This window comes from Thunnus albacares, chromosome 21, assembly GCF_914725855.1.
Source record: "Thunnus albacares chromosome 21, fThuAlb1.1, whole genome shotgun sequence".
In the NCBI taxonomy this organism is placed as follows: Eukaryota; Metazoa; Chordata; class Actinopteri; order Scombriformes; family Scombridae; genus Thunnus; species Thunnus albacares.
The window spans coordinates 16,101,209-16,122,509 of NC_058126.1; the positions used below are offsets into that span (position 1 = coordinate 16,101,209).

At 38.8% G+C, this 21,301-nt stretch overlaps 3 protein-coding genes and 2 long non-coding RNA genes across 5 annotated transcripts; 2 read left to right on the plus strand and 3 right to left on the minus strand.

The window, feature by feature from the left end:
• Positions 1 to 654: 654 nt before the first annotated feature.
• LOC122973008 lies at positions 655 to 4,365 on the plus strand. Its single transcript, XM_044340456.1, has 9 exons — positions 655 to 1,006; positions 1,122 to 1,184; positions 1,295 to 1,357; positions 2,019 to 2,081; positions 2,193 to 2,255; positions 2,565 to 2,606; positions 3,092 to 3,154; positions 3,365 to 3,493; positions 4,082 to 4,365. The coding sequence occupies exons 1-9, from the start codon at positions 760 to 762 to the stop codon at positions 4,363 to 4,365; spliced, it is 1,017 nt and encodes a 338-aa protein (XP_044196391.1). The 5' UTR covers positions 655 to 759.
• Positions 4,366 to 5,755: 1,390 nt separating this feature from the next.
• On the minus strand, positions 5,756 to 15,856 carry LOC122973009 (polycystic kidney disease 1 like 1-like). The gene is made up of 19 exons (XM_044340457.1): positions 15,608 to 15,856; positions 14,622 to 14,861; positions 14,354 to 14,477; positions 14,091 to 14,294; positions 13,521 to 13,702; positions 13,229 to 13,432; positions 13,000 to 13,094; positions 12,680 to 12,919; positions 12,474 to 12,536; positions 12,003 to 12,271; positions 11,247 to 11,331; positions 10,992 to 11,171; positions 10,818 to 10,895; positions 8,094 to 8,236; positions 7,452 to 7,572; positions 7,206 to 7,332; positions 6,785 to 6,977; positions 6,623 to 6,679; positions 5,756 to 6,514 (listed from the first exon to the last, which is right to left on the minus strand). Exons 1-19 carry the CDS (start codon positions 15,841 to 15,843, stop codon positions 6,056 to 6,058), a joined length of 3,300 nt encoding a protein of 1,099 aa, XP_044196392.1. The 5' UTR covers positions 15,844 to 15,856; the 3' UTR covers positions 5,756 to 6,055.
• On the plus strand, positions 9,452 to 10,509 carry LOC122972708. The gene is made up of 2 exons (XR_006399819.1): positions 9,452 to 10,092; positions 10,194 to 10,509. It is a non-coding gene; the product is annotated as an uncharacterized LOC122972708 (long non-coding RNA).
• Positions 15,857 to 16,898: 1,042 nt separating the features above from the next.
• LOC122973010 lies at positions 16,899 to 19,936 on the minus strand. The gene is made up of 5 exons (XM_044340458.1): positions 19,844 to 19,936; positions 19,374 to 19,714; positions 18,298 to 18,384; positions 17,289 to 17,457; positions 16,899 to 17,101 (listed from the first exon to the last, which is right to left on the minus strand). The coding sequence occupies exons 2-5, from the start codon at positions 19,575 to 19,577 to the stop codon at positions 16,899 to 16,901; spliced, it is 663 nt and encodes a 220-aa protein (XP_044196393.1). The 5' UTR covers positions 19,578 to 19,714; positions 19,844 to 19,936.
• Positions 19,937 to 21,285, minus strand: LOC122972709. The gene is made up of 3 exons (XR_006399820.1): positions 21,226 to 21,285; positions 20,785 to 20,957; positions 19,937 to 20,005 (listed from the first exon to the last, which is right to left on the minus strand). It is a non-coding gene; the product is annotated as an uncharacterized LOC122972709 (long non-coding RNA).
• Between the last annotated feature and the right edge of the window lie 16 nt (positions 21,286 to 21,301).

Below are 21,301 nucleotides of genomic sequence, written 5' to 3' on the forward strand. Positions count from 1 at the left end.
AGGTTTTCCTCACTGTAATCATTCCTCCTGTTCATACTGGATATTAAAAGATCCTCTTCAAATGTGCTTTCAATGTAAGTGATGGGGGCCAAAAGTCATTTTGTGCAGAAATGCATTTAAAAGTTGATGTGAAGCTAATATGAAGCTTCAACAGTCTGAGTTAGTCATATCAGGTGGATATCTGCCACATTTACAGTGTTTTTAGCATCAAATTCCCTCTTTGTGTTTCCTCACACAGTGTTTCCCTGTTGAGCTATAGTGGAAGTATAGTAACAAAAGAGGAACTTTTACACTAAAAAGACTGTAATGTTGAAAGAGATCTACTTGATTTGACTCATTTGGATGGCTGAAGCTTCATATTAGCTTCAGATAAACTTTTACATATATTTTTGCACAAAAGGAGGCTTGTGGATTTTGGCTCCCATCAATTACATTATAAGTGCATTTTGAAGGGATCTTCTAATGTTCAGTATGAACAGGAATATTTAATGTTCATAAGGGCACCTGACTGTGAAAGATTGTGAACCCGTCCTTTAATGTTGTTATATTGAAGGGAAGAACATCATTCTAACTTGTTGATTGCTTTAAACTCAGTTCAGTGTTCAAGGATCTTTGGTGTTATTTTTATATTTGTTATCAAAGACACCTGTTTCATTCTCATACAGAAGTTCAATGACCTGTTTTACGTGTATATAAAGACGGGAAGTGAGCGAGACGTGTCAGACTGCATCTTGCTGTCTAAAGAGGTGATATTTCACAATGAGGAGTGCTGCAGCTTTTCTGGCGTTGCTGCTCTGTGTGTACTGGACGAGGGCTCAGGGTGAGAGTGGAGGGGTGAGAGAGAATGATATCACTCAGACAGAGGTTCAGTCTGAGATCCTGGGTGTTAAAGCAACCAGTGATCAGACTAACATCACCCCTGATATCTGGGCTGAGCTGAAGGAGCTGAGAGACATGGTGATCCAACACAGTCTGGAGCTGAGGGAGATGGAGCAAGAGAATACAGGTTCATTCAAATAGTGCTAAACAGATTCATGCAATTATCACATATTATAAATTTTACACTTGACTGTTGATCAACTGTAAATCTTTCATAATAGTAACTAGAAATGTGTTCACAGATTTGAAGTCCAGATTGAACACTGCTGAAAAAATGGTGGAGGAGCTCAAGAGGGAGAACACCGGTAAGCTGCAAACACACTGCTGCCAGTTTATTAGATACACATACATGTATTTCAAGTTCCAGTTATGTATTTTACCTCCTTTACAATAAAAATGATGAATGTGTTCACAGTGTTGGAGGCCAGAATGAGCTCCAATGAGTTCCAGGTGGAGGAGCTCAAGAGAGAGAATGCAGGTGAGCTGCTTATATCATTATTAAAAAGTCAAAATGTCATATTATGGTAGCAGTGAGAATGGCAACGGTAAATCGAGGGTCATCCTCTGTGCAGCAGGATGCAGAGTGACATGAATACAGTTATTAAATGAGGCAGAAGTGACATTTTGCAGCTGTTACTGATGTGAGAGGAAAATATTCTCTCTATGTGTGTCTTCCACATTCACACAGAACGACCAAAGGTGGCGTTTTCTGTCGGCCTTAGTGACGCAGGATATGTTGCCTGTGCCAGGTGGCAACCCTAACCCTAATTTACTGCTTTTATTCCAGCCATACAGGCCAGACTAACAGCCAGTGAAAACAAGAATGCAGGTAGATATTTACATTTTATTAAATGATATATAATTCATTTATGTTGGTGATGTTTTTCGCGTCAAGCTCAAGAGTGAAATGTAACCGAATCTTTAAGGTGTTTACTGAGATTAATATCTAAGATTTAAAATGAAGCCTTTTGGTAAAAAAGTTTAAATATATTCACAGTTTTAGAGGCCAGAATGAACGCCAGTGAAAACCTGGTTTTATACATGCAATTTTCACATATTACCAATTTTCATGTCATTTTACACTTGACTGCTGATCGACTATAAACCTTTCATAATAGTAACTAGAAATGTGTTCACAGTTTTGGAGGCCAGATTGAACACTGCTGAAAACGTGGTGGAGGAGCTCAAGAGGGAGAACACCGGTAAGCTGCAAAATACACTGCTGCCAGTTTATTAGGTACACATACACGTATTTTAAGTTCCAGTTATGTAGTTTACCTCCTTTACAACAAAAATATTAAATGTGTTCACAGTGTTGGAGGCCAGAATGAGCTCCAATGAGCTCCAGGTGGAGGAGCTCAAGAGAGAGAATGCAGGTGAGCTGCTTATATCATTATTAAAAAGTCAAAATGTCATATTATGGTAGCAGTGAAAATGGCAACGGTAAATCGAGGGTCATCCTCTGTGCAGCAGGATGCAGAGTGACATGAATACAGTTATTAAATGAGGCAGAAGTGACATTTTGCAGCTGTTACTGATGTGAGAGGAAAATATTCTCTCTATGTGTGTCTTCCACATTCACACAGAACGACCAAAGGTGGCGTTTTCTGTCGGCCTTACTGACGCAGGATATGTTGCCTGTGCCAGGTGGCAACCCTAACCCTAATTTACTGCTTTTATTCCAGCCATACAGGCCAGACTAACAGCCAGTGAAAACAAGAATGCAGGTAGATATTTACATTTTATTAAATGATATATAATTAATTTATGTTTGTGATGCTTTTCGCGTCAAGCTCAAAAGTGAAATGTAACTAAATCTTTAAGGTGTTTACTGAGATTAATATCTAAGATTTAAAATGAAGATTTTTGGTAAAAAAAGTTTAAATATATTCACAGTTTTAGAGGCCAGAATGAACGCCAGTGAAAACCTGGTTTTATACATGCAATTTTCACATATTACCAATTTTCATGTCATTTTACACTTGACTGTTGATCGACTGTAAATCTTTCATAATAGTAACTAGAAATGTGTTCACAGTTTTGGAGGCCAGATTGAACACTGCTGAAAACATGGTGGAGGAACTCAAGAGGGAGAACACCGGTAAGCTGCAAAATACACAGCTCCCAGTTCATTAGGTACACATACACGTATTTTAAATTCCAGTTATGTAGTTGACCTCCTTTAAAATAAAAATATTAAATGTGTTTACAGTGTTGGAGGCCAGAATGAGCTCCAATGAAAATGAAGTGGAGGAGCTCAAGGGAGAGAATGCAGGTGAGCTGCTTATATCATTATTAAAAAGTGAAAATGTCATATTATGGTAGCAGTGAGAATGGCAATGGTAAATCGAGGGTCATCCTCTGTGCAGCAGGATGCAGAGTGACATGAATACAGTTATTAAATGAGGCAGAAGTGACATTTTGCAGCTGTTACTGATGTGAGAGGAAAATATTCTCTCTATGTGTGTCTTCCACATTCACACAGAACGACCAAAGGTGGCGTTTTCTGTCGGCCTTACTGACGCAGGAGAAGTTGGACCTTTCAATACTGAAATCACACTTAAGTTCAGTAAAATTTTCACCAACATCGGCCAGGCTTATAGCCCAACTACAGGTACATATACCTCTCTAACCTACTCACACTGATTTTATTTGAATTATTACACAATCTTATAGATTTATGATCCAACTTATCATTTTTTTTGGAATTGCCTTTTCATGCATAACTTTTATTGTATCCCTAGTTGTCCAAGTGTGGAATATCTCTCTTGAAACTGTCTGTCTCGCCATTTTTTAAAATGTTTTTTTCTTTGTTTGTATTTCTTGTCTTCTTAGTAGGCTAGTTCTGGTTTGGAAGCTCTTATAAAGCTCTTTCAGATAAAGTATGTTATACTGGGATATACATGATGCCATTTTGGTGAAGGGACTTTCTCTTTTACATAGTTTGCAAATATTTTAAAGTATTATATAGCTAATTTTATTCTATTTGGCAGTCTTTTTTATTTTAATGGGTGCTTCTATGAAAGCTTTGATAGTTCTCACTTGTATTTGGTTTGGTTTGTGTTTTCACTGAATTGACTCCTTGATTAGATTTCTAACACAGTCTAACATAACAGACTTGGCAACAAATTCCCAGAGTTTAACACACACCTATAAAGCCTGACAAAATCAATTAAAAGACTGAATTCCTTCTTTGTTGCAGGTGTCTTTATAGCCCCAGTCAGAGGAGCCTACTACTTCAGATTCAATGGCTTTGAAACACGTGATACAAATTCAGTAGGAATTAGACTGTATCACAATGGCGAGCAAATGACTTACTCTTTTGATAAAGTTGTTAACAATGGTTATGTCAATGTGTCTAATGGATTTGTTCTTCAACTGGAAAAGGGAGATATGATCTATCTGGTCCTCTGCGCAGGCTGCAGTGTTCATGATAGTACCTATAATCGTACTACTTTTAGTGGATTCCTACTTTTTGCTATGTGAGGTCAGCTGTAAAAACAACCACAGTTGATTGCATGAAGTTTCAACATTACACTATTAAAAATATGAAATCCAAATAATCTGTTTGTGTGTGTGTTTTTGTCTGATTACATGAACAAGACACAGGATGAAAAAGTTCTCTACTGACAATATCAAACAACCTCTCCACAGTTTAAGAAAAGTTACATTTTGGTATTAATTAATATGAAGAGGATGTCATATGTAATTAAAATAATTTCATAAAGCATTTTGAAGAAAAATGCTTTACACAACTCCTGTAGTAGCACGACAATATTCTGTGACTCCATATACAACTGTTTTATGAAGAGAGAACACAGCAAGAATATCCTGGTATCAAAGTACTGCAAATGTCATTTTGATAAGACAGCAGCATCCAAATGACGACCCTTATGGTCATGACTGATCATGATCAATTATTAAAGAACCACAAGTCAGCTTCAATAAATTAAAAGCAGTGTGACCAACTCTGCTGGTCTGAAGGAACAAATGACAGCCTTACCTTTGCACTCATACTGGCTGCAGAGTAGAGACCAGTGTGGATGGTCACAGCATAGAGGTATGGGTCACATAGAGAGTTGTCAGTAAGGTAGTGGACTCTCTGATTCTCCAAGGAGATGACGTCAGCTCTCCTACACACCACCAACCCCCGGGACGTACAGGCAAACACACAGCACCAGCACACAGAGCACTGTCACACAGAATGATGTTTGTGTCGTACAGGACCATGTGCTAGTAAAGAAAAGGTCCAAATTACTGCTACAGTTAAAGTAACAGAGAAATTTGTTTTGCTCTTTTTGAGCCTCAGGAGGATGAGGTCACCTTAGGAACGGGTCCAGATCGACTGTGTCATGGCTGCTCTGGATCTGCTGCTGCACCACAGTCAATGGCCTCAACTGGTGACAACTGAGACAAACAGGAAATACAGAGAAATATGAAGTGATTAATTTCTGTAAAACATCACAATGTGTAGTTCTTTTTTGCAGTGTGTGTGGGTGTTTTAGTGTCTGTGCATAACTGCATGTTTTCATGCCCCCCCCCCCCCCCACACACACAACCCCTGCCTTACCTGCAGTTGACTGTAGTATTTGTGTCTGCCTGCTGTGTTCTGCAGCCAATGTGTGTCCAGGCCCCCTGGTGGCCATTCTAGGACAAACACAGGCTGCTGTCCGCTGTGAGACTGTAGTTGACCTGGCTGCTCAGGTGATTGTGTCTGGGTGGCTTCGCAAAGTCAGCATTCAGCAGGGCCAAGTAACAAACACCTGGAGCTAGACATTTTTTATGATTGTTTAAAACATTCACTGAAGACAGTGAGACACTTATTGCACCGAATGAGCATTGTCTTGCTTATTGTCTTGTTATATTTTGTCTTTCAGAAAAACAGAGGAAATTGGATTTTAAAATTTTGATCACAAGTATCACTCAAATATCTACAAACTATGAGACATGTTGGACACACATTTTAAACACTGATGATACAGTATACCTCTTTTTTACACATTACATTGCTTAAACCTTGTTTGACTATTTGAGTTACACATTCTGCATCAAAGATTTATTCAGAAAACATGAAGGTTTTTTTGTGGATGATGAATGAGAGCAGGAGGGAGAGGAAATGTAAAAAAAATGTAAATATAATCTGTAAATATAATAAAACTATAATCTGCAACATTTGTTACATTAAATGAGCATTGGATGTAGGATTTTTATGATAAGTAAATGGAAGTGCAAAAAAAGTAAGTGAGTGTGAGGAAACATGTTTGTTTTTTCTCACCAGATCTGAAGCAGTCTGCAGAATATCATCTACAAGCCGCATCACCTGCTTTGTTGAAATAGATGTTTTAATAAAAACACCACTGGACGAGTGTGATATGCAGCCATTTCGATCAGCTATAGCATTTCTTGTGTTTTCACCAGCAAATGAGTCTGATTCCATTTCTTGTGTAATGTCAGCACTGTTGGTTGTGAAGTTATAACTGGTGACAGCAGCCTGCAGGCTGTATGAGAGCAGGGTGACCAGGCTGTTCAGTGTCTTCTGGTCCAGATGGTACCAGACAGGAACACTGGACTCAGAAAACTGCTCTGAGATGGCCTGAATGTGAGCTCTCACCCGTCTGGCACTGGCTAATGTTACCTAAGAAGGATAAAGCAAGTGTGAGAAACAATTTTCATCTTTCAGCATGAATCTATCAGCATCTGTTTGTCCATTAAAGTCCATGAAAGAGGGCAATTGTTCACTTACCTGACTTGTGACTTGTAAAAGGTTGTTGAGAATGTGGATGCTGTCCACCACTGATACCTGGGATTAAATTACATGTTATCAAAAGAGTCAGAGAAGCTTAAAGAAAATATTTGAGGGAATTATGAATGTTCTTCTGTCAGTCTTGCATATATGTGTGTGCACCTGTTCGCTGCTCTCGAGTTCACACACTGTGCAAATGAGTATATTGCGTATGCGTCTCTGTGCGTGTGTGTTGGCCTTGGTGTCCATGCTGAGTCTGTTCAGAATGCTGGAAAGGAGACTAATGTAGTTACGGATCTCCACACTGTTCCCAAGCTGCACCAGAGCTGACAGGTTCTTCAGACCTGACTCTGAACTGGAGAGAGAGAGAAATTAGTAACACAACAATACAAAATATTGACAAAAACTGACAGTTGACTTGCTTAGAAACCTAAATGAGCAGGGTTATGAGTACCACTTCCTGATAAGGAATACTTAAAAAGGGGTTTAAGTTTTAATTAAGTGTTTTATTGATTTATAAATCAATAGTAAGTAATTTGTAAGAACAATGTTTTGGGTTGCTAGTTTGTGAAACCTTCCTTACAGCTCCAGATCAGGATCATGATGGGAAGAGGAGTCTCTGAGGAAGCTTGGCTGGACTTGGACGGTGACAGGACAGGGTTTAGTGGCTGTTCCATACGTGCTGTTTCTGATCTTTGTGTAAATAGTTACTGTGGAAACAATGACGTTCAGTCACTCAAACAATCAAAGGGAAATTTCTGTGATAATATGTCTTGATAAAACATCTGTGTGGAATTTAATAGTCATGAATCATGGTCAGTATGTTTACCTTTATTGTCGTCGCTGCGGTCTCCAGAAGGAAGGCTGAAGTAGTACTGGAAGTCTCTCCCCTGATACAATATCCTGGGAGGTCTGTTTCCGACACTGAAGCTGTACTCATACAGTAAGTCCTTCGGCACACACACACACACACACACACACACACACACACACACACAATCACATACACACACAACTTGAGGGTGAGGGTTGACATGAAGGGAATCATGTAAAGAAACAAAAGCTGGAGATACATTTGTAGTTTGTGATGTTCAGATTCCTTGAGTGTATTTAGAGTGTAAAAATCTGAACTTTCCCAGTGAATGGGACAGTGGATTAGTAAGTGTGATGTAGGGAAATAAATTTAAAAAATGTCACTACATCTTAGCATGTACTTATGGCACCATTAAGCAATCACAACTTCACTGTGAGTGGCAATTTAGCTCCTTCGCTTCAGCGATTGAGAGTATTCTCAAGGACTAAAAATACATTTAAAAAGTACTACTGTTCAAAAGACGATCAAATTAGCCTTTAATTTTTTTTCCTGCACTGAAAAACCACTCCCACACAGAGAAAGTCAAATAAGTAATAAGTTTAAGTGCTTGGTCATTTACTTCTTTGTGTAAATGTGTGTATGTGAGATGGGAGATACCTCTTTCCCCGAGGTGCAGAAGATGCTGAAGTGTGTGTATAACTCCGACCCTTTGATCGGTTGCACCTGGCACGTCATTCCTTTTGGTGCAGGGTTGGTTTTTAAGAATATCTGAGTCCGGCCCAGAAAACTACTTTGAGACTCTGAGTTCAAAAGATAAAACAGAACAACAGTGTTAGCATCCAGATCCATCCCTCCAATATTCCTTTGGAAAACAAATGATGGGCTGACACAGAATCAATGTCAGTGTCAATCTCTTACAGGACAATTAGAACATTATGTGATGACTGCAGTTTTCCCTTGCTGCTGTTATTTCATTAACACTGACATTGTCACAGGGAAGCCCGTGCCCTAGAGTAAGGCACATATGCCACATACGCACACAAATGTGCATCAGCAGCCCTCTCCTCTCAATCTTCTTGATGGTCAGAGATTTTTATCCAACAGCTTGTTTACTTAATGTGTAGGTGTTTGCTTACATTGGCTTGTACAATGCACATGTAATGGGTTGGAAATGCCACATGTAAAGTTTTTTATGTAAACAGACACCCCCTAATTTTTTGCTAATTATTTGAACTAATCTAACTCTGTTTATACAGTTTTGACATCAGGTCAATACTCATAGATGTCAGTAGGAAGCGCTCTAATGCCACTGTGGATACCTGAGGGAGGTCACTTGTATCTGCTCTGCTCATGCGCAGCTCAATATTAAATGAGCATCGGCTAAAGCAAGACGCTAACTTTGGCTCTCTCCCTTATTAATCCACAGGTATGTTAAAACTTGCTTTTCTATGATTAGCTTTGTTTACTAACTAATGTAAATGCATTGCAAATCGTTCTGTGAAGTTGTGACATAGTTTAGAGATGTATTTGGAACGTATTTTTGTCGCTGTATGTTTCGTGGGCGCCGCCATTGATAATATTTACCTCCGTGAATTTCGGTTTTCTAGTATTTTGTCAGTGAAAGTTACAGGCCTTTGCATGTGGTAACATATGAAAATGTGTTTAAAAGATTGTTTTAGAGTATAAGCCAGTCAGCCGCGAGTTAATGGTAAATAGATATGCTATATTCAAACCAGTTTCACTTCCGGTCGCTCGTTAACAAGGCAGAGTCGCGCCATTTTTTTTAAGAGGTTAAGTGCAAGTGCAGGTGAGTGTTATGCTAATGTTGCAGAAAGGTTCTGTGTACGTCATATCAGTGTAGGATGAGTGTAACTGTGGTGTATGTGTTAAAATAGGAGTGATTGTAGTAATGTCAGTAAAGTAAATGTGTGTTTTGGGTAATATAATTTATATATATATATATATATATATATATATATATATATATATATATAGATTATATTTTATACATATATTACATTATATTGTAGTTAAGCCTGTTCTTATTTATTTAGAAATGTAAGTCATATTTTGAATTCATGTGAAGTTATTTTTTGTTAGACAAAATGTTTTATATTGTTTATTGTGAATTTGGTTTCAACATTTATTTTATTTTTGTAACATGTTTTGGTGTGAATGTGAAATATGAAGCTTGTAGCTGTAGGTTTCAGGAAACTGATGTAACTGAGAAATATGTACCGTTTTATACTGTTGTGTCAATATTAAATGAGCATCGGCTAGAGCAAGACGCCAACTTTGGCTCTCTCCCTTATTAATCCACAGTCCACAGACCATGTTTTTATCGGCTACACAGTGCGCCCTTGCCTGTGTAACCTTTGCTGCCGATCCAGATTTCCCCTATGTCTGGCGCCGGTAACACACACATTTAAAATGTGGTGGTAAAAAAAGAGGACACATTGCAGTTGTGTTACAAGTACTCAGTTTATTGAGTTTAAATTATGCTTCACCTGTTTTCTCTGTTGTGCTCTTTCTTCCTCTGTCAGACCAGGAACTGGCAAACTCAATCTAGTGCAGTCCACCGGGTTAAGTAGAGGGGTTCCCAGGGGAAGAGACTAAGTGCAGTTTTGCCTGTTTTTGGGGAAAAACATATTTTAGAGTAAACTCAAATGAATTTCTATTTGACCGTATATTATTATTTAATATTACTGTCCTTTGGAGTGTTTTGTAAGAGATAATTGATATTGTTTTCTTGAGTAGGTGGAGTCCACCTGTATAAAAGGGAGAAGTCTGAGGTGACTCCAGGCTTTTGGTCATACAGACAGATACAGCTTCAGTCTGCAGCTCCTGCCTTGGGCCTAATCTCAGGGGTCATAGCCAAAGTGCAGTTTAGAGTTGATTTCTTTTTTTTGTTGTTGTTGTGTATTCTCCTATTTTTGAGAAAGGGGTTATTTTTGGTTAGTTAGTTATTTTTATTTTTTTTTTTTTTCTTTCCACTTTGGCCAGATATTTATGTCCACTGTATATCTGCATGAGGCTCCACTGACGGCAAATAAAATTAACTTGGACTGCTGAACTCTGCCTGCAACTCATCATTTTTGTGCCTCGCTGCTCGGCCCACCCTCACAGACATTATCTGCAACAATCAATTTGTATATCATAGCTCCTTTGTGTTTGGAAAGAGCTCTCTGGCCTGTCTTTAATGACTCATTTTGACCTCCAGTACTTCGAAATACTTTTACAACTGTAACAATGACCATAATCAGCAAGAATACGACTTTCAGTTTCCAGTTGACCCCCCTTACCACTCATAGTTAAGATGTATAAATGCACTTTTATGGGTTTGTGTATTGCCTATTGCATTTTAGCAAAAATTAAACTTACTGGCAGTAACCCCCAACATGTATCTGCTCCCCGGTCTCAGACTGAACGGTCTGAAGCTGAACAAAGGGGAGGAAATTCCTGTAAAGACGGACAGAGAGAAAATGATGACTAAAAACTGAGATACAGAAAAAGAGAGAGGAAATATGTGTTTGTGGAGTTTTCTGAATAATGTACCTGTGTAAGTGTAGGACTCAAACAACGCTCTATCTACTGGGCCTCGAGGTAAATCAAGCAAGGTTGGCTCCTGGATCACCATAGACGGCCTGGAATCCACCAGATTACTCCCCTCATCGACATGTGATGCTGGATCAAACACTGAGTCATCTTCTGGACTGAAGGTGTCATCATCCACACCTGAGAATACATACAAGTTAATGTATAACCTTTTACACGTGACAATTTGCATATACAAACACATACAGTATGTACCTGTGGGTCTTCCTGCTGAGATTCCTGGGTCTCCCTCCTCTGTGCTCAGGAAGGGAACATCATAATCTGAATCTATAAGAGCAGATCAGCTTTAATGCACATTGCAGATTCACACCGAAAATCTGCACATAAAAGAAGTTACTAATTATGTTAGGATCAGACATAGAAATTAAGTGGTTTGGTTTCCTATTTTTACATGGTAGCATTTTACTGTGAGTTGGTTTGAAAATTGTTTTTTTCATGTACTGGCTGATTTTGCTCCTTATATTTCATAAATAATATTTTTCTTAAAGCTGCTGTAATCAATATATTTATATTAACATTGGATTAAATTACTATGTGAAATGTTAGCAACAAACTAGTGTAAACATGACTCAAACGCTAATGTTGCTCCATATCTGCTGGATGTGTAAATAGGCAACTGTTTCCTAACAGGTTTGCTATATCTACTTTATAAGATGATAATGTGTCAATGTGGTGATAATAGTTTGTTTCTGCTGCCCCCAAGTGGCTAAAACAGTGGTTAATGCAGGTTTAAAACCTTATACATCCATGTTACACCTAGTTTTCACTAATTGTGCCTGATTAGACATCTTCTTTGGACTGTGTATATGTACACAGACTGCGCTTGGTCCACATTTCCCTCACACTATCAATCTTATTAGTATATGTAGTGTGACCTCACATAATTTTCCACCCAACTTCAACCTGAACAGAGGTGTAATCAGCCAGAATGACTGATAACCTCCTCATTCAAAGACCAGATTCAGTTTCAATTTGATTTTGATTGACTGCAGCTGTGACAGCCAAAGTTTCAGATATGTTTTTTCTCACCCAGTCCATCTCCCACATCACCACTCTCTGGGACAGGAAAAGAAAACTCCCAGTCAGTAGAGGAGTCTGAGTCAATAGGGAATTTGCTGATAACATCATTCTGGCCGCTACCATTGTCAAGGGCAAGTATTCAGTGGAGGAGTACAGAGGCTCTAGAAACTCTCCCAGAGGATGATAAATGGGCTCCTCTCCTGGACATAAAGAGGATATTCTGTTAAATAATTCATAAACTACCAATTTTACTGTAACTATGACCTTGCACATAATTACTTCTTGTAGGTTTCCTTATTGATGTCCAGGACACAAACACTTTGGGGCTTTTTTTTTTTTAAATATTGGATTCCAATAAAAGCCAGCAGTATTATGGTAGTATAAACAGCTCCCCACTATTACCTGACTCTGCTGTTCTTATGTTGACTGGAGAAGAGCTGAGGAGTGGCTCAGGGTCTGTCAAACCTGTGTGAGGATTAAAAGGGAGACGTCAAATTTAGTGAGTTATACCGTTGGTCCCCTCAGAATTTGTTTTCACTAAGGTGATCACTTGGGAATAAGCTCAGAGGTTGCCATTTTTATCCCCCCAGTCACATTTAATAACACACCGGTGATGTGTAACGTGTTTCTGTTCCTCTTTAATGATGTCTCGCTGTCAGTCACATTCGGATTTTGCTTTTTGGCTGCAGTTTCAGAAGCATTCTCACTCAGGGGGACAGTATGAGTGTAGTGTGAAGCATCTGCAGCAGGTGGATGCAGGGTGGAAGTCCCAGGAGTCTGAAGAGAGGTAGCAGGACCCTCACTGATGGTGGAAAGAGCACTGAGATCCACTGTGTAACAAAATGGGACTAGAATAGAGCAGAATAGGATATAATATGCTGAAAATGTCTCTAACAAATGAAACACTGGCAATTTACAAGTGTTTTACCTTCTGTGACAGGTTTGGACAAAGCATTGACCAAGTACAGGCTCCAGGTGTACTGGATGTTTTGTTGGGAAACATCACAGTCTTCACACAAGGCACTGACGGAGAACATTTAAGTACATGTTAAAAGTCAGTTCAGGTTAATTCAAAGCAATCTTCAACTTTCCAAAAAATACTGTGTAGTTATAGTCATTGGGATATAGTGATTTAGTTTTTGTTACATAATTCATACCTAATTACATTTGATGTAACTGTGAGGAAGGTCTCTGTTGAAGCTGAATGCTCTCCACTGCTGATGGTGAGTGTGAACTGAAATTGGTCAAAGTTGTGTTTTAGGAAACTAGCAGGAAATGTGAGCACAGAAGAGGAAGTGGTAACGTGTTGGTTGAAACAGGATCTGGTGATGGAGCTGACTGGTTTACATGCCCAGCTGAAGCTATTAAGAGAAAATTAAAAACAGAGTCAAGTTCGGATGCACATTTGAGTCCAATCGAAAATTGGAATGCAGTGCAGTTTCTCTCTACCTGACTGGGTTCATGGGGAAGTCAGGGTTGTAAGATCTCTGCCCGTCTAGGGTTACCACGGTGGTGTTTCTGTTGTTAATGAAGACGTTGGTGCCGCCCTGAATGGACGCCATAGGAGGGCTGGGTATCACTTGAACTCTCACACTGTAGTTACTGTACACCACACTGCCGACAACCTGAACCTGCAGAACAACGGCAGCTACAGGGTCAAATCACAATCACTCATGTTAATTAATTGTGTCTGCACTCAATTTGCCACAAAAGGTGAGATTGTACATGGGCCAATTTACATTTTATAGTATTTTCTTGTATCACAGTGAAAAACAGTCAACTGAAAATGTCTGAATTTTCACAATAACAATAACATTTGTTTGGATTAAAACAAAACAGGATGGACTCTAACTATATTTTCAGACAGTTCAAGGAGTCTGTGCACCACTTGATCAATTATAAACATTCCTTATCTTACTATTTGGCAACCCACCAACAAAACATTGATATTTTAAGGCTGTTAATTGTGATGGAGTCTCCTCTCTCCTTCATGCACAACAGTTTTCGTTGGCTACTTACCCTGGCTATGGCAGTGTAGGCGTCATAGTGCAGGAGATGGCTTGGCAGTATGAGGCTCTGTCTGTGAGTGTTTGTGAGAGTCAAAGGGAAGACCTGGCCTGCAGAGTCAAACAAGGTCCAGGTGTAGTTAAGGCCTCCTGATTTGTCACAGTCAACTTCAGTCTCATAGGTCACCCCCAGATGGATAACCTCATATCTTCGCACCTAGGAGACGGGATCTTTTTAGATATACTCAGCCATACAGTCATGCTGGTGAAATGTACCTGTAGTTTGAGAGGCCCCATGTTTTTGACTGGTGGAGGCTGACATGGCTGGTCGACAACAAAGATGTAACTGCTCAGAGAGGCAGAGCTCACCAGGTTAGATACAATCACTTCCACTGTGAACCTGTCCTGCAGAGAGAAACACATACAGAACAGAAGCACAAATACACATTTTAGTTAAGCAGATATACCATGCACATTTGAATTTGCCTGAGCTAACTTAAAGCTAACGCTACATCAAGATTCATAGTGAAACTTTCTTGCTCACTCGTGGAAGATGTGCTGCTCTGTGCTCTGTCCCAGCCTTGTTGGTCCGTCTCCAAAGCTCCACAGGAAGATGACATCGGTGCCCACGTTGACCCGGCAACGCAGCGTCACTGTGTGGTTCTGCAGGACAGAGGCCCGGTGGACAAGCCTGTTGAGCTTTACTGCTCTCTGGATGACCAGCGGGAACACTTCAGAGGTGAGGGAGATCCGACCACCAGACACGACTACGACTACATCATACCTACATCAAAGAGAGGCGGATTTGAATGGTGGATTTAAGTGTTGTAAATACTATCCTGTATGCTATCAAAGGTTCAGGATAAGATATATGTACTGTGTCTACATGTATTTTAGTTATTTGTTGTTCTCTCACTACAGTTATGAGATAGTTTTGATGATTTAATTGCTTAAATATCTAAAAAAAAAAAAAAAAAAAAAAAAAAAAACCCAGAAAATTAGGAATTTATAAATGTATATTTAGGATTTTAAATATCGAAAAAACTGAAATCCTGAACATGGACCACTGTGTTTACATGCCTCAGTATATACACATTCAAGCTAAGGTTGTCCTCATTTTTTCGACACAGTTTACAGCAACGTAAATGCACAAGCTCTTAAACTGATTACTTGAGGTATCCACATAATTTGCAAATGGAAAAGTAATCACATCCATTGTCACCAGATGTTGACTGTGATGAGACACAAATATTTTACCCTTCTGGCTCTTATGAATGGAAAAATGGCTTTAGTTAAAGGAGAAACACAACATTTGAACACTTAAAAATGCTATTAGAGTCACATTCACAGAGGTTAATCTATAAATCTGGAAGATTAGGAGCACTTTTGACATCATTTTGAAGTCATAAAAAATAGTCACATAATTAATTTGAACAATTTTTTGGTAATTAATAATAGAATAAATCAGCTACATTATAGTCAAAACAGCACCTACACTGTATTTCAAATATTTGTTTCTGTGTGTTGTACCTGCCGGGAGTGTAGTATCTTTTGGTGATGGTCTTTGAGGTGGTTCTGGCGGATTTTGAGTCTCCGAAGTACCAGAGAAACTCCACAGGGACTGGCACATCAGCTACAACCAGGAAGGTTATATCTGTGTTTGTGGGGTAAGCTTGTTGTGCTGCATGAATCCTCACAGCTAGAGGACAAAACAGATTGCATGGTCGACATGTTATGTATTTGTCACAGAAATGTAAACACTCCATGACAGAGAGATGAAGAAATACTGCTGTTTTAAGCAAAATGATGTTGTCTCAAGAAAGTGGTAAATAAGAGAAAATGTGGAAAAAAGACAGATTAAAGGATGCATTATGAGCATTCATTTACTTAATTATGTTGAAACTTACATTTTCTTTGACAGTGATAAACTTCCAAAAGTTAGCCTATCAACACCTTTGCAGTGTCACATTCAGATTAAAGCAGAGACTTTGATTGAACTAAAGCTGTATGTAACAAAGCAGCTGTTTTGGATGGTGCTTGTACATTAAAAATACATTCGGGAATTATTTAAGAACTTTGTCACAATGAAAGATAAACATAAAAAACATAAAATCTGAGTTTATATGATGTTTTTCTCAACATTTACAAGAAATAAACGTGTATGTTTTGTACTGCTCAGTGAGTGTCAGTTACTTCCTTACCATTGTCAGTAAGGTTGTGAACAGGCCTTTGACTAGTGGGTGGTTGCCAGGTTGGATTAACTTGTGGTGACGGCTTCCGTTTCCCCTCAACACGTACTGTCGCACTCTTGTTCTGAGAAGAGACTCGATTCTCAGCTCGAAGCTCAACCACAACTGTCCCAGCATGGTCAAAAACAAAACCACTGCTGCCTCCTCTTCTGCAGCGTAGTTGCTGTTTCTGTACAGTACTGTTGCATTCACCAGCAGAGACACAGTTACATTCGACCCTGCTGTGACGCTAAATAAAACTGAATGTTTTCGATTTGTTGTGATCACACTTGGAACCTTTAAGACCAGCTCTCCAACTGGATCTTGAACCAGTATGTGAGTGTGGAAGGAGGCCCAGCTGACTGGATTAAATGACTTAACTGTGACATTATAACTCCCTGCTATTGGAAGAGACACATTTATGTTCCAATTTTCAGTTGTTCTGTTAATCACAACAGCATCATCCAAACTAAAAGTCCAAACCACTTTCGACTTCACACAGCTGACAACCTCCAGGCTGAATTCAGTCTGTGTCAGAACTACTGACATCCAACTCCCAGAAGGCCTCAGGGCTTGTATACGCTCATACACCATCAAGGCTGGAGGCAGGACAGTGAAGAGCAGCACTGATGAAGGATCAACGGTGGAAAGGACAGACGCTGTGAGGTGATACTGTCCTGCAGTGGTGGGGAGGCGGCAGTGAAGGTGGAGGTGCAGACGACAGCTGGAGTGGTTGGATGTGTGAAGTAGGTGTAGAGGGATGAGGCCGTTAGGGTGGGGATGTGAGTGGGTGCCACTGTGACAACGGATGTTATTGCGATGTTGATTGAGATTGTGATCATAGTTGATGTTTCCATGGTTACCGTTGCTACAGTTGTGATCATTACTGTTTTCCTGGTTGGTAATTTTTCTTGTATGATTCTCAGCTTTATTAATGTTAGCGGTGTTGTCGCTGATGTTTTCATTGCAATTAGTTAAATCACTTCTGTCATCATCATTTTGGTTGTTGTTGCTGTTCAGTGTGAAGTTGAGAAGAAGTAGTTGCTTCATGGTGGTGAGCAGCTGCACGTCTACAGAAATGCCCTCTCCTACACTCAGCTGTTCCCCAGATACACTCACTCTTAGGTCAGAGACAGCAAGACGCACAACCACCTGCAAATGCACACACCCACATCACACAAATGTGAGATTAAAGGATAAGTGTGGTCATATTTTACATTATTCTTTTCGTCAGACCCCATTAAAAATACCAAAATCAACAATGAATTGATCATACTGAGAAGTGTAGCCAAAGTCTGATGTAGCTCATTTCTCTGTGCCTTAGACCATGATTGCTGTCCAAAAACAATTAAAAACACATTAATGTGCCACACTGTTGCACTGTGTGACGTGTTCCTTCATTAGGATGAACATGGGCACTGTGGTTTGTTTGGACTGTCCCACATACACCGTCCTGCTGTGGTAAATACTTACTAATGCACCAAATGCATATTAATCTGCAGATGAAAATGGCTCCTAACAAATACATTATTTACTCCTGTTTGAGTAATTTTTGCAAAAAACTACAGTGCGCAGCTGTTTGAGGAAATGATTCAGCCTTTTTTTTTTTTTTTTTTTTTAAAGTGAAACTATAAATTTGTGACCTGTTTTTAGAGATCTGTGTGTTCCGTAGGAACCAGTGGGCTTGAGGCTGTGAGCCAGAGACAGGCTGGGGAAGTCGTAAAGTATAGAGCGACAGATGGAAATGTGCTAGTAGCTAAATCTGGCACAACACATCTCTTCTCCTTATGTGAGATGAATGATTTTTTGTATTTGGTCTCTGACAAATAAATCTAATAAATTAAACTAATCAGATTAACATTTTGTTGGTTTTGGTCTTTTTTATGAGATTTGTAGACAATTAAACAGATTTAGAATATTATCAGATGTATCCTTTAATCATTGATGCCACATGAAGAAAACATTTTTAGTGAATGAAAGCAGAATACTCACAATATGGATTGTCTCCTGCGTCCATCCAGAGGTAGTGGAGGCATTTACTGACACCACGTGAACTCCTTCTGTTTCAAAGGTCCAGTTCTGAGGGCATTTAGAATAACATTTTCTCAGTTGCCAGATTAAAAACATGACAGACGGTGTTGAGCCCTGTCCTGGAGATTTTTCACTGTTGAAATTGGACTTTTACATCAAAACACATCTATCTTGACAGCCTAAATCACCAAATGGGACTGCGATAGACAACAGCATTCATTTTACACTAACAGAGGCTCCATAAATTCATACTATGTGATTTTTAGTGTAGTTTTAGTGTCATATATCCTTAACTACTAAGATTAATCAAAACGAAACTCCAGCATCTTCTAAAAACCACAAAATGAGCTCTGCATCAGAGACAGCTTTAAGCATTTCTCTCTTAAACCCTATCAGTCCTGTCCAAGCAGCATGTGTACATGTTGTTACTGGAGGAAGACGATGTTGAATAATTCATGACATAGTTGCCAGTGTTATTTACTAGTCATAATGCTTTTGTAAACTTTTCACATTCTCGGCGGTGATTGTTGAACCCTATATAATGACAAAGTCAGTCAGTGACACAATTTAAGTTGAGTAAAGCCTGAGTAAAAGTTTAGTTTTTTGTTAAAGCACTTTGTTTGTTGTTAAATTTAATACATATTTGCCTGTTATTTATGGATTTTAATTCTGTTGATGACCACAATTGCTGTCAAAAACCTCCCAGACTTCACTGATTTGTATAATTGTTGCTCTGCAATGAGCTATCATATTTGACAACTTTATAATTCTGATAAAACACATTTTAAAACCAAATTTTCCGGGCTTAAATTCTATATAAATATCATCCATCATAAATCTCCAAATACAATTATTCACAACATATATTTCAAATATTTACAGCCCTGGTTATTCTAAAAAAGAAAATGTGCAATACCTCCATATTTTAAGCTGATATTAGAAGCAGACAGTGGAAGTAGGATAAAAACAGACTGAGAGGAGTAATTTTGAGATACATTTGCATCACATAGTCGTGCTATATTCTCAGTCCTACATACCATAGTACTGTTCAGACAGTCAGTGTTGGGGAGGCAAGCTGTCTTTACACTCGTCCTCTCCTCTTCCACCCCCTTGTTTTCCTCCTTCTCTCTATGAGTAAACCACCAGGAGAACTCTGCCTCCATCCCATCAGCCACATATGCCTGTAGTGTGACAGGGTCACCCACGTATGCTGCCTTCACAGTCACATTGTGGGAGTTCATCTGTAGGAAGGGGATGCAGGAGGGGACGCCCAACGGGCCATGAAGCAAAGAGATCACCAAGATGTCAGGAAATGGCTGCAAGACAGAGAGCTGGAGGGTGGAGGAGAGTCTGGATAGAGGGTTGGAGACGCTGATGTCTACAAACAAAATAGAGGGGTGGAGAGGTAGTAGGTGTTAGGTCAAATATGTAATAATTTATGTTTAAAAATATATTAATCCCTCAATTTTTAATTACTGAACAAAACAAGTTTGCTCTTGTGCCTTACTGATTTCATGTTTTCCTGAAGTTTCCAAAATCCAGTCAGATGACACAGCAAAGGAACCATCATCCAACACGCTGACATGATGTGAACTTTGACCTGCAGTGGTCGTCCACAGAAACTCCACATTGACATGAGAGAGGCTCTCCTCTCCCAGACCCACAATCCCTGAAAATAAAAACAAAAACCTCATTCAGAAAAAAGTGCTTAAAATTATGTATTTATATATTAAACCAGTAACAGATAATATATATGTATATTTTTGCCTCTGTGTAAGTAGATTCCTTTAGATAAAAATCTATGATCAACCACATTCTGGATGAAATACTGCTCACCACCACATAAAGAAAACATTTTCATAAAATAATTATTTTAAAATTGGATCTAAATCAATTACCTGAATGCATTTGATCTTTACTAATATTAATGATAATTATACATTTGGCAATCATCTTGATTTTGTAACACATTATAGCATGGTTCTGCAGCAGCTTTAATATGTATATAACTTTTTTTGTAACATCATTATAACACATATAGTATTTTCCCCTACAAGGCTTTAACTGTGGTTTGCAGATGTATTATTTTTATGTTTGCAAAATTGGGGGAAAAAGCTTATTAAAATATAAATAAAAATAAATGTTGTCTCTCTAAAATTAAGTCTAAAGTTGAAGCTTCCACCAGACTTTTCTTCTGCAATAATAACACTTTTATCTATACCTTTCATTCAATGAATGAAGCTAAAAACTACTTAACATAATATCAAAAAACACAACAGATGACAATTTTTTAAAAATAAAAAAAAACAGCAGATACTGTAACACAACTGGAAAAATAATTTCCTTTCATTGTTAACTTAAACAAACCTCTGTGTCAAGTGAGACACAGCAGCCACTGTATGCATATTTCCAGGAACAGAACCTACAGTGTGTAAAGTAGCAGCTGACCTGTGGGCTGCTTGGGGCGTCCAGCCAGGTTTCCAGAAACCTCCAAGACAAAAGTTTTCCCAGCATGCACTCTGTCTGGAGAGGTAGACACACTGATGCTGTGCAGGAAGGGTCCTTCAGTTCTGTAGAGTGCCACATTTCCCTTTCCACCTCCAACAGGCAGGTACAGCACACTGGAAAAGAAAAGAAAAGAAAAGAAAAGAAAAGAAAAGAAACAAAAAGAAAAGAAAAGAAAAGAAAAAATGGAAATTGGAAATTCACAGTAAAAGAATCCAGGACAAATCAAACACAAAAAGCTTCAAACACAAAGGGTATAAATGATGATTTGGTCGTCAAAGCTATTATGAATTTGAAATGTTTTACTTTACTGAGGAGATAGTTACAGATAGAATATTGAAAGAAAACGGAGAAGGAAATAGAAAATGCCACATCATATCTGACCTTCGTCCCTCACTTTCTCCTCTGATGTCCTTTGACCCTCCGTGGGAAGATATGTTGAAGCACCCACTGACTTTCC